This window comes from Balaenoptera acutorostrata, chromosome 10 (genome assembly GCF_949987535.1).
Source record: "Balaenoptera acutorostrata chromosome 10, mBalAcu1.1, whole genome shotgun sequence".
NCBI lineage: Eukaryota > Metazoa > Chordata > Mammalia > Artiodactyla > Balaenopteridae > Balaenoptera > Balaenoptera acutorostrata.
Genome location: NC_080073.1, coordinates 36,574,133 through 36,586,196, shown reverse-complemented (window position 1 = coordinate 36,586,196; position 12,064 = coordinate 36,574,133). Strand labels below are relative to the sequence as shown.

General features: G+C 42.6%; 1 protein-coding gene across 8 annotated transcripts in view; it reads right to left on the bottom strand.

Annotated features, from left to right (window-relative positions):
* Positions 1-12,064, bottom strand: part of NEK4 (NIMA related kinase 4) — a 53,395-nt gene that overhangs the window by 28,943 nt on the left and 12,388 nt on the right. For 4 of the 8 annotated variants that reach the window (XM_057554055.1, XM_057554052.1, XM_057554054.1 and 1 more), the window contains 4 exons: positions 4,622-4,888; positions 3,499-3,696; positions 3,196-3,303; positions 1,473-1,627 (listed from right to left, as the gene is read on the bottom strand). In XM_057554055.1, coding sequence (XP_057410038.1) covers positions 1,473-1,627; positions 3,196-3,303; positions 3,499-3,696; positions 4,622-4,735 — 575 coding nt within the window. In that variant the 5' untranslated portion in view covers positions 4,736-4,888. Of the gene's footprint in view, positions 1-1,472; positions 1,628-3,195; positions 3,304-3,498; positions 3,697-4,621; positions 4,889-6,565; positions 6,862-12,064 lie in introns of those variants that run through there. The other 4 variants (XM_057554050.1, XM_007174760.3, XM_057554056.1 and 1 more) reach the window with 2 other exon arrangements.

Sequence of the window (12,064 nt, the reverse complement as noted above, 5' to 3'; positions counted from 1 at the left end):
AGGTTAAAGGTTTCCATATATATGAGGAAATGTGCATATATGTTACACTCCCTCTTAGAACGGCTCGTTTTCTTTCTTTCTGTCTTTTATTTTCTTATTTTTTTTCTTTTTTGGCCGTGCCATGTGGCTTGTGGGATCTTAGTTCCCTGACCAGGGATTGAACCCGGGCCCCCTGCAGTGGAAGTGTGGAGTCCTAACCACAGGACTGCCAGGGAATTCCCATAGAACTGCTCCTTTTATAGAGAACAGTCTTCTAAAAACCAGTGGGCGTTCTACAAAACACTTGACCAGTAATCTCCAAAAACAATCAAGGTCATGAAAAACGAAGAAAGTGAGAAACTGTCAGAGACCCAAGTTGACTAAGGAGAAATGAGGAGTAATATGGTATGCTGGACTGGATCCTGAAGCAGAAAAAGGACACTAGTAGAAAAACTGGTGTAAGCCAAGTGAAGTCTGGATTTAGTCAACATAAGATACTGATGTTGTTTTCTTAGTTCTGACAAATGTACCATGGTAACATGAGATGCTGATAGGAGAAACTGGGTGAGGGTTATACAGAAACTCTCTGTTCTATCTCTGCAACTTTTCTGTAAATACAATATTATTCTAAAATTTAGAACCTATGAAAACTTGCCTCACAATTAGAAGCACCAGGATAATTTTCATCTTCAAGTTTCACATTTGTAATAATACCACAACTGCTTTGCCAAGTTTCAAAGTAAAAATGATTGGTATACTCAGCCTTGACTTGCAGAATAAATGTATACAGGAATAATATCCCCAACTGTTTAAGTGTGACATTTTCCAATGGAGCTAAACCTCTGGAGAATTCAAGGGGAGCATGAAGACCAGAGCTGCAGAAGGCCAAAGGTCTGTTGGTAGGAAATTATAGGCAATGTAAACAAAAATATGATCCTTCTTTATCCCCCAGGGCCTCTCTAGCATTGCCTCTCAAATTTAACACATCAAAAGACAGGGACTGTGAAGGTCTTGTCCAGCTCTAAGTCTCAGATCCTAGAACAGCTATTTAGCGAAGGTAGGACCTGAAAGTCAAAGAAGGAATTCTATCCCCTTGAGAAGTTATATGAGTAAAGAGGGAACCTTATAAAAGCCCTCTGAGATTTGAGTATTATTTTTTAAATATGACTATTATCTTACATAGTACATAATGCAATGATAGGCTTCTTAGACGATCTCTCATTTTAATATGATTTCTAAAACATACATCCTTTTAAAAGAATCGTACTCAATATGTCTTGGAACTCTCAGAGAAATGTGAAAGTGATTCCTCCAATGGTTCTCTAGATTTCTGATTTTAGCAATTAAGCAAATCTCAACATTTGTTCTAATCATGCAATTCTACTTCATGTTTTTAAAAAACTCACCATAAATTCTCACACATGAAAATTATAAAAGCCACCCTCTTTTATTCCATCTATTTAGCTGACCTATTTGCAAGGGAAATGTCTTACGCCTTCATGGCCTCCAAAAACAAGGATATTTGGCGCTTTATGTAAGGCTGCCTTAGGATGCTCCTCACAGAAGGTCTTTCTTCAGGCCTTTTGCTCAGCATGGTTCTTATTATTTCTGCCAGCTCTGGGCTGTAATCTTTCGGCATTGGTGGCAGCTACAAAGAGAAATAATACCATAAGTATGACTAACAGTCTTGTGAAGAAAGTAAAAGAAGGTAGAGGTTTCCCAAGATATATTTTTTAAATCATTATCCACAGCAGAAAATAACCAGCATATTAGTCTACAGGAAGCGTATCTGGCATCCTGGTTATAATAGCAAGTTGTAAAATTATAAAATATATCCTTTAAACCAGCAGTCCCATTTGAGGACCCTCTCCTTCATAAATAAGAGCATGATTTATGTACCAGGATATTCACTGCAGTATTGTTCTTGTCATAGTGAACAAATGGAAACAGTGTAAATGGCCATTCATAGGGTACTTGTGGAATAGAGTATGGTATACCCTTCTAATAAAATACCAGGCAGCCTTTAAAAAAATACAAGACTTACAGGTACTGACCTGGAAAGATGTCCCTCATTTATTAAGTCAAAAAAGCAGGTTGTATACCAGTGTGTACAGCCTGATTCCATTTCAGTTACTTTTTTAACATACACATCCAGAGTTATAAAGACAGGGAAAAGCCAGGAAGGTTATGCACCAAACCATTACCAATGGTTATCTCCAAGGGATGGAAATGGATGGAAACAGGGGAATTTCACCCCTTTCTTGTTTGATTCTTTAAGAAGTGGAATTATGAGCAAATTTTACTTTTTCTGTGTTTTTTGATATTTTTTCAAATTAAAAAAATAAATGAGTCTTGGTATAATGTTAAAATCAGTAGGTGATTTATAGCCTTAAAACTTAATGGTGTGAGGATGCCTGACACTGCAGGGGGCAACTAGCCTCATGAAATTGACACATAGTTGGTCACTCTAGCATCTATCATACACAATGCTTTCTGCAATTTTTAACTGGTTACTAGTGATTGTGATGATTATCAAAGGAGCAACAAGTTCAAACAGACTAGACTCTTTTTTTAAAAATAAATCTTTTATTTATTTTATTTATTTATTTTTGGCTGTGCTGGGTCTTCGTTGCTGCACGCGGGCTTTCTCTAGTTGCAGTGAGCGGGGGCTACTCTTCATTGCAGTGCGCGGGCTTCTCATTGTGGTGGCTTCTCTTGTTGCAGAGCACAGGCTCTAGGTGCGCGGGCCTCAGTAGCTGTGGCTCGCGGGCTCTAGAGCACAGACTCAGTAGTTGTGGCGCACGGGCTTAGTTGCTCCGCGGCATGTGGGATCTTCCCGGACCAGGGCTTGAACCCGTGTCCCTTGCATTGACAGGCGGATTCTTAACCACTGCGCCACCAAGGAAGTCCAAACAGAGTAGACTCCTTTTAAACAGGGCTCATTTAACCCCTTAGGTGAAGCTACCAAGAGCCTCAGGGCACCTGCACATCCTGTGTCTATAAGGTACTGGTTTTCAAGAAGCCAATTCTTCAGAGCCATTAAGCCATTGATCGTTCCCTTCTCCTCCAGTTCAACCCTCCCCACAGACAGGACCCACCATTCTTAACTATCCACCCAACATGATTACTCCCTTTTCTCAGTAGCTACTTTCAAACCTGCATTAAATTAACCTTGCTCCAAATATTAAAAACAATTAATTCCAGAATATTCTTTACCTTTCCTTCAATAATCCGATAAACTAAAGAATTCATGTCTTTTGCATTGAAAGCATGCTTCAGGGTGGCCATTTCATAAACACAGCATCCCAGAGCCCAAACATCAGACTAGGAAAAAAAAATAGTAAATGGTTAAATGTCAGAATGCCTTATTTACATTTCTCCTCTTAAAAAAAAAGAAAAAAGACATTTTCCTTAAACCAATTCACAGAGAATTCTTCTAACTTACTATTCTGATGGGTTCTAAAATTACGAATACTGCCGTAGAGACAAGGTGAGCTGGCAAACACAGCCAAATCCTACCTTATAGTTGTAGGGTTTGTTTGAGAACAATTCAGGGCTCATGTAGTAGGGTGTGCCAATGAGGGTGCTAGCCATGTCACAGTGGTTCTCAAGCACTCGGGCAATTCCTAGGTCACCCACTTTGATGATGTTTGTTCTTGTTAGGAAGACATTTTGAGTTTTTAAATCTCGGTGAAGGATGTGTTTTTCATGTAAATACTGAAGAAAAATAAAATTTTATTAAATATAAATATTTAATACCTGACTTATTTATACCTGACTTCTTATATACCATCAACAACTGTATAAGTTAAAGAGCCTTATACTCTTAGATGAGCCTCACCTACACATCAAAACACTATTGTTTTATAATCTCTAAATAAAAAGTCTAATTTACAACTTTCCAAAGTAAGAAATTAAGTTCCATGCATTAATTTGCCCAGCTTCCTTCAAAATTGTTCCCTGGTGACTTGACAGTCATACCATCTAGCATTATAAGGACCCAGTTAAAAAATGTGCTTACAAACTTTCACTGAAGGTAGAAAGACAACTTATACAAGGTCAAATGCACATTCCTCTCAGACTCATGAAATCTTCAGCTTAATAATATTTTCAACTATAACAATATCACTTTTATTGTTTAAATCCTAAGATACATTCTCTAATATCAGAGTGATATTCCATAAACAGTCTCACGTTTGAATATGTGTGTAATAAAACACAAACATGTTTCACATTTCTACTCACTCTGCCACAGCAGGGTTAAAGCCCAAAGCCCCACAGTTTAGGCAGATTAATTAGCCCAACCACCTTTCAGTATGATGCAGCTGACCAACTGATAACAAACATGGTCATTCTTTGCTCTTTGTCAATTCAGGGCCCTTAAAATGGATTTTGCTATAAATATTAAATGAATAGAGAATTGTCTTTCCAGCAATCAGAAAAAATCCATGTCTGCTTCAATACAGATATCACTCATTCAGAACACTTCAGTGCTACAGCAAGAGGAACTAGGTCCACTTCATAAATGGATTTTTAAAAGAATTTTTTTTTTCATTAAGCATTTGGGGAAGCATTTTCCTAAAATCCACCAGGCATCCCTCTGTCACCTTGGAGCAAGTGGGATGCTGAGTCCTGACAGTACCTGCAGAGCCATAGCGATCTGAACAAACCACTCCACCACCTGACTCTCGGACAGAAGCCTCCCTTTCTGCTCTTTGAGCTTTCGGTACAGATCACCTCCTTCGCAGAAGCCCATGACGATGTACAGCAGACCATCCCCTCCCTCCCACGACTCCTTGTAGGTGACAATATTGGGATGCTTCAACTGAGACAAGAGTTGAGCTTCCTGTTCAGCAGCTCGCCGCTCTCGGCTGGAGGCATTTCGGAGGTTCAGCTTTTTGATGACATACTACAAAAAAAACACATGTTTTTACAATATGCAAACAAACATACAGTATTATAGATTCAAAAGTATTTAAGGGTTATCCTGAGTGTCCTCAAAACCAACCTTCTGGAGACTGCCACATAACCTATTCATTTTGTTATTCACAAAGCACAAAACTGGGAAAAAGACTTGTTACCACTAATGATACTTTTTTACAAGTTAGACTTATAGCAGGGTGGGGGGGGGTCACAAAAAATTATACTTTCCATCTGCATTTTACAATTTCATTAATGGCTAAAAATGAGTCAGTGTTAATATACCACTGAATTAACCAAAAAATCTGTGGTAGAGATTCTTTAACCTCTAAGTTCCCCCTACAAAGGTGCATACAATATTACTTGAATATACATCTGCAGACAGAATGGGTCTGTGGATTCCATTACATACTCAAAGGGATCCAAGGCCGAATAAGGCTAAACATCACCTATCCTCAACATCCAAAATAATTCTCACTTAAAAAAAAAAAAAAACAATGTCCTCCAACACCTAATACATTGCCCTCAACCAACTGACACACCAAACAATTCATTATTCAACAAACACAATCATAAATGTGTTTTGTAACAAAGCATAAATGTGCTTGGTAAAATGTAAACAAACTACTGCTCAAATGTGAGGGACTATTATTACAGCTAGCACCCCATCCTCAGCCCAAAAAAATCCCCCCTCCCCATTGACCACTGAATAAATCTCTTATGCCTGAGCTTGTGTTCCAGGCAGTGACCAGCACCTGAGACAAGGCAGAATAGGCGAGAGGACCTTATACTTATGGGTCCATCTCCCTTCAGTTTGTCTGGGGCAGTCCCATTGTCCTGGTGTAATATAAATAGTGTCTCCTTTCAGTTTCCAAATTGTCCCAGTTTGTACAATACATTATATGGTCACCCGTTTATAAACCACATTTAAGAATTGGTTTATTATCCTGAGGCTAATGGGATAAAGTGCAACATTAGAGGCACGTTTTAGAAAGATCACTGAGACTGCAATGAAAGTGATGAATTGGAGAAGGGCAAGTCATGTGGCAGGGAGGACAAGAGGGAGGCCATGGCCATAGCTTAGCTAGAGACTATGATGTCCTGGATGGGGGAGGTACCCGTGGAGATGAAGAAGAGGCCAGTTGGCTTAGTGGACAGACGAATAAGGGGGTGGGAGTGGGGGAAGGTAAGGGGGGGATCCCAGAACGACTCCTAGGTGTCCAGCTTGGGCAATTGGCTGGTTGGTGGTGCTACTCCCTGAAATGGGGACCGTGAGAGGAGGTTTGGAGGGAAGGTGATGAGCTGAGTTTTGAGCGAGTCCAGAGGTCTCCAGGTCAGACGGGGTATGGTGCCCTTCACTGAAGGAGGAATACTTGCCAGGCGCCGCCGTTAGGTCCTGGGAGTGTACGCTCTCACGGAACTGTCGAGAGTGCGGGGAAAGTGTGCAGATTAAGCACACCGATTACGACTACAAAGAGAACGCCAGGGAGTTCGGGGCGCATATGACAGGAAGGCCTGGCCTACTCTTGATGGTCTGGGACGATTTCCCTGAAGAAGTGCCATCTGAGGTGCGTCCCCTTCAGAATATCTGGGCCCAGCCCTTGGACGGCGCCCTCGACGAACCCCTGCCTGCCCCCATCCCCTGCCGGGCCCCAGCCCCGCCGACCTGCCTGCCGTCCCGTCGGTGCCTCACGAGCGTCACCTCCCCGTAGCTGCCCCTGCCCACGACACGCAGGTAGCAGTAGGCGGTCAGGGGCATGTTCCCGGAGCGGGCCCACAGTCGGGATGCGGCGGCAGCGGCGGGGGGCGCGGCGAGCGGCGGCAGGAGGCCCCGCTCATTCCACAGAGGAAGTGGTGCCGGCGGCGTCTGAGGCGGCCCTGCCAGGGTGCCAGCGCAGAGGCCCGACCCACCGCGACGCCGCTGCCATAGCGATCCCCGCAGGCGCTGCCCTGCGCATGCTCCGCGGCCCGGAGGACCCACCACAGAGCCGAGGCGACAGGCGGCCAGAGCGACCACGCCGGGCCTGCGCGCGCACCCTCGGCCTCACTTCCAAGGCCGGAACTTGCGGGTTTCCCGCAACAATAGACTTGTGAACGCTTGCCCTTACTGAGCGCTTACTTGTTCTTAGTGCTTTGCACGTATTCGCTCCACAAATATTTACTGACTGCTTACCCTGTGCCTGGCCGAAAAAGTCCCTGCCCTCCGGGAGCTCACATTCTAATGGGGGACTGGGGACAGACTAGATTCTACAAGTAACATTTGTTATATTTACTTTATCATATGGTGGTTAATGTATGCATGCAGCAATCCATCTTATTTTTCATGCATTGCAAGATAAATTGAAGGTATCAGTGCACTTCACCCCTAAACAATTCAGCTTGCATATTGAGAACTGCAAAAACTCTCAGAAGGACTCCATTCAAACCCCTGCACTAAGTGACTTGACCAAATTTTGGCATGGTTTTTAACAGCTTAAGGCAGTGTCCCCAGAGTACCTGCCCACCTTAAATGGCCTGCCTGAGGAAGCTCAAAACTGCCAAAAGATTTATCGTTTGATCCAGCCAACACCTCCCTTTCCTAGGACATATACCTGAAAAGCTTAAAATTATAAATCCAATGGGGCAGGGGGGCGGGGGGGTGTTGTATTCCTACAACCCCAGAATGTCTTTCTTAAGGTCATGAAATCCATCCCATTGAAATGTAAGGTTTCTTGGCCTATATCCAAGAACCAATTTTTGCCCAGTTTGGGGGGTGGAGTTGATATTGCCCCTGTTGAGAATGCATAATACAGAGCATACTACTGGGGGTTTTTTAATATAAATTTATTTATTTTTGGCTGCATTGGGTCTTTGTTGCTGCACGGGCTTTCTCTAGTTACGGCAAGCAGGGGCTTCTCATTGCGGTGGCTTCTCATTGCGGTAGCTTCTCTTGTTGCGGAGCATGGGCTCTAGGCGCGTGGGCTTCAGTAATTGTGGCACACGCGCTCAGTCACTGTGGCTCGCAGGGTCTAGAGCGCAGGCTCGGTAGCTGTGGCGCACGGGCTTAGTTGCTCCGTGGTATGTGGGATCTTCCCAGACCAGGGATCGAACCCATGTCCCCTGCATTGGCAGGGGGATTCTTAACCACTGCGCCACCAGGGAAGTCCCTAGCATACTATTGTTGAAAAAACAAAATTCAACTGAGTAGAATTTAAAGATCTTATAGTCTTTTTCTGCACTCCCAATGCATGGGGCCTGGGTTCCATCCCTGGTCAGGGAACTAGATCCCACATGCCACAACTAAGAATTCGCATGCCACAACTAAAGATCCCGTGTGCCGCAACGAAGATCCCACACGCAGTAATGAAGATTCCCATAAATATTAAAAATAAAGATCTTATAGTCTTTATTCAGCATGAATTCAACATGAGTTGGGCAGCAGCATCCCATTTAAGCAGAGAGAAAGGAGCTCAGGAGCTACAGAAAATGAAAGACTTTTATAAACAGAAGAGCATGGGAATAAGGAGTTATACCAGCAAAAAGTGGATTTGTTGTGGCAAGGTCACCTTCCTTTAGGGGATGCAGGGGTCTATCAGGCAGATTACCTCACTAGTGCCAACCAGGTGATTCCCGATCGACTGGCTTAAGATTACATTTCTGGGAGAGGCTGAAACTATAAGTCTCAATTAGATGAAATGGGGCTTAGCATAAGTGACTCCACTTGGGACCTGTTGTCTTGTTTTCAACAATTCCCCCCTTTTAATCAGGCTCTCAGCCTAACTGAAAGATGTGATAAAAATTTAAGGCATTACTGCCACTCCCACCTACCGCTCTGAAGTTCTCCCAGTTTTTGCTGATCCTGTGTGGTATTCACAGGTCGTGACATCTTTTTGCTAAATCTCTCTGTGGTATAGAAATATCATGACTTTGGGTTCACATTCTTTATGTCAATCATTCTCTTCGTTCCTTTTCTGATGTTCTAGTCTTAGGGAGATCATTTGTTGGTGGTTAGCAGCTGCAAACATGCATTTAAAGCTATTGAGAGGGGATTCCCTGGCGGTTCAGTGGTTAAGACCCTGCACTTCCACTGCAGGGGGCACACATTTGATCCCTGGCCAGGAAACTAAGATTTAAAAAAAAAAAAAAAAAGCTTTTGATAGAATACATCACACCAGGGAGACAACTATGAGTATTATAAGCAGAATAAATTCCCAATGTCTGGTGTGCACTTTGGAGCCATGGTCTCCAAGCTCTAAACCAATCAAAATCAAATAAGTCAAAGAAAGACCGACCCTGTGGAAGAAGGAGTCACTTTCTTAAGCCAAGTGGCTTGCTCAATGATCTTATCCCAGAAATGTTAATCTAGGTGCAGCAAGTGGTGTTGGCCACAGCACAGACACCTCCCTGGTCAGCTAAATGATAATCAAGAGCTATCATATCACCAAAAACAACTTTGACCACAGAATCTAGGGATTTTTGTTGGGCAGTTATTGCTTTAGCAGCAGATTCTGCAATGTCTTCAAGAGTTAAAAGGAGGTTCCTGGTCATAGCCTCATGTGCACTTGCTCCTAGCCAGGGGAGTTAAATGAACGTAATTTTGACTTATGAATGCCTCCTGGTAATTTCCCTTTGAGTCTGTGACTCAGGACTGTAAAGGTGACAGCCATGGAGACCAGCAAAATTTAAGGGTCTGTAGACCACACAGGTGGTTTTATTCTGGATACCCTTGCCTTGTTTCCCTTTCTTTGTGCAGAGCCTGGATGCAAGGTTCCCCATGTTTGGAGTTGTCAATCAGAGACAGGGAAATGCATCCCCAGGGTTAAGGAGTCTGACATGATAGGGAAGAGACTGAGTTTGTTCCAGAAAAACTGAGGCATTGGAAATCAGAAAGAAGTTTGTGACAGGCAGAACTACAGAGTCATCAGCATGTGGCAAGTCCAACAGTCTTTTGGAGGTTGGATTACCTCCCTTTGAAATGGCCTGAGATACAAAGGTGGTCAAAAGAATCATAAAGACCTTCATCATGTAAGTATTAGGAAAAGGATGGTCAGAGAGAGAAGAAGGAATGAAAGAAACATTCTTGATCCAACGTCTTGGGAGGAGGCAGTCTACCTCTATGTTGGCTTCTTCTTTTCCTAGTCAATTTGATTTTGAGGTCTCCAGCTGGTGTGCAATTCCTAGAGTCTGAAGGAACCCTTTTTAATTGGGAGATGTGGACCCAAGGTTCAAGTCCCTGAAGTTTGGCTGCCATCTGGGTAGTGAAGAGGACCTGGTATAGTCCCTTCCAAGGAGATTCAAGGGCAGTCTTTGTTCTTAGAGATTCCAAATCAGAAGGATGGGAGAGAACTGGAAACATTAGTTTGGAGATTCACAGCCAGATATTTGAGGAAAGTAGAAGAATTCAGAACCCAGTCCAGTTTACAGGTATATAACAAAACCTCAAAGACAATTAACAGGACCAGAATCTAGTATCTACAAAAGTGCAAACATAATTTTTCTCTCTACAATCACAAAGATAATTTACCGAAGATAATCGCAGTAAAACTAATATTTTTGCATTAAACTTGGCATGATTATTTACATAAACAAGAGTAGCAACTGACCATATAAGCTCTTTTAAAGCTTGCTTTACTGAAATTTCATAAGGAGTCTCAGATTGAACTCTTAAAATCCTCTGAGGCAGGAAGCCAAGCCAAGAACTCACCATCAGATTTTACCTGCAATACTTATGGTTTGGGTGAATTCCTCTCCTGACGTTCCTGGATCTGCCAGGAAGTGACCTTCCTTACTCACCTGGTAAGGCTACCAGGAACGCTAGAAGCAAGGTACCAGGCCAATTCTTCCAAGCAGTCCTTAAACTGTCTTGTCATATGTGAATGCACATCTCTCTTAAATGTAACAGTCCAGCCAAAGCCATGGTAATATAGTCACTGGTTTCCAATTGTGTCCAGTTACAAGGAGGACAGATTTTTATTGAACTTATGCAAATAACTAATTATATTGCCAATCATTCTACTTTCTTTTCCTTTTTTTTTTTTTCCTTGGCTGTGTTGGGTCTTCATTGCTGTGTGCGGGCTTTCTCTAGTTGCGGCGAGCAAGGGCTACTCTTTGTTGCGGTGCACGGGCTTCTCATTGCAGTGGCTTCTCCTGTTGCAGAGCACGGGCTCTAGGGTGCGCAGGCTTCAGTAGTTGTGGCACACAGGCTCAACAGTTGTGGCTTGCGGGCTCTAGAGTGCAGGCTCAGTAGTTGTGGTGCACAGGCTTAGTTGCTCCACGGCATGTGGGATCTTCCCAGACCAGGGATCGAACCTCTGTCCCCTGCAGTGGCAGGTGGATTCTTAACCACTGCACCACCAGGGAAGTCCATCTACTTTCTTTACCTACTTTTCATACACAGTTGTTTCCTTTCACCCTTATTATTTCTAAGTAGTTTCAATTACATATGTTAATTAGAACTCTTAACCCTTAGAATCCTTAATTTCTAGTGAAAACTAAGAAGTGAGTAATCATGGACAGTCTCTTACACTAGCATTCTGTGGACTGGCAGACATAAATACATTCCATAATTTCTAGGAGTATATTCTTCCTCATAGTAAATTTTCCAATGTAGCAGAAAAGATTTTTACTAATAGACCTAAATATATTTAGGCTCTTTTTTTTTTTTTGTAAAAGGAAACCAAAAGTGGATAAACTTATGTTCAGTGATTAATGTTTCAGTATTTTATTTTATTTGAAAATGATCTAAATATTTAATAAATGTCCATTATTTAACTTATCTCAGTATAACTTTAAGGTTTCAAGTAACCAGAAAGATTTTGGAAACTATTTAAGTAGACATGCCATAAAATAAAATCATTGCTGAAGTGTTTGCCTAAAGACTCTTATCCCATTTACGTCTATTTAATTCACTTTTTCTTTTTTTTTTTTTTAATTATTTATTTATTTTTGGCTGCGTTGGATCTTAGTTGCGGCAAACGGGATCTTTCATCGTGGGGTGCAGGCTTCTCTCTACTTGTGGCGCGCAGGCTCCAGAGCACACAGGCTCTGTAATTGCGGTACGTGGGCTTAGTTGCCCCGCGGCACGTGGGATCTTAGTTCTCCAACCAGGGATCGAACCAGCATCCCCTGCATTGCAAGACTGATTCTTAACCACTGGACCACCAGGGAAGTCCCAATTCACTTGTTC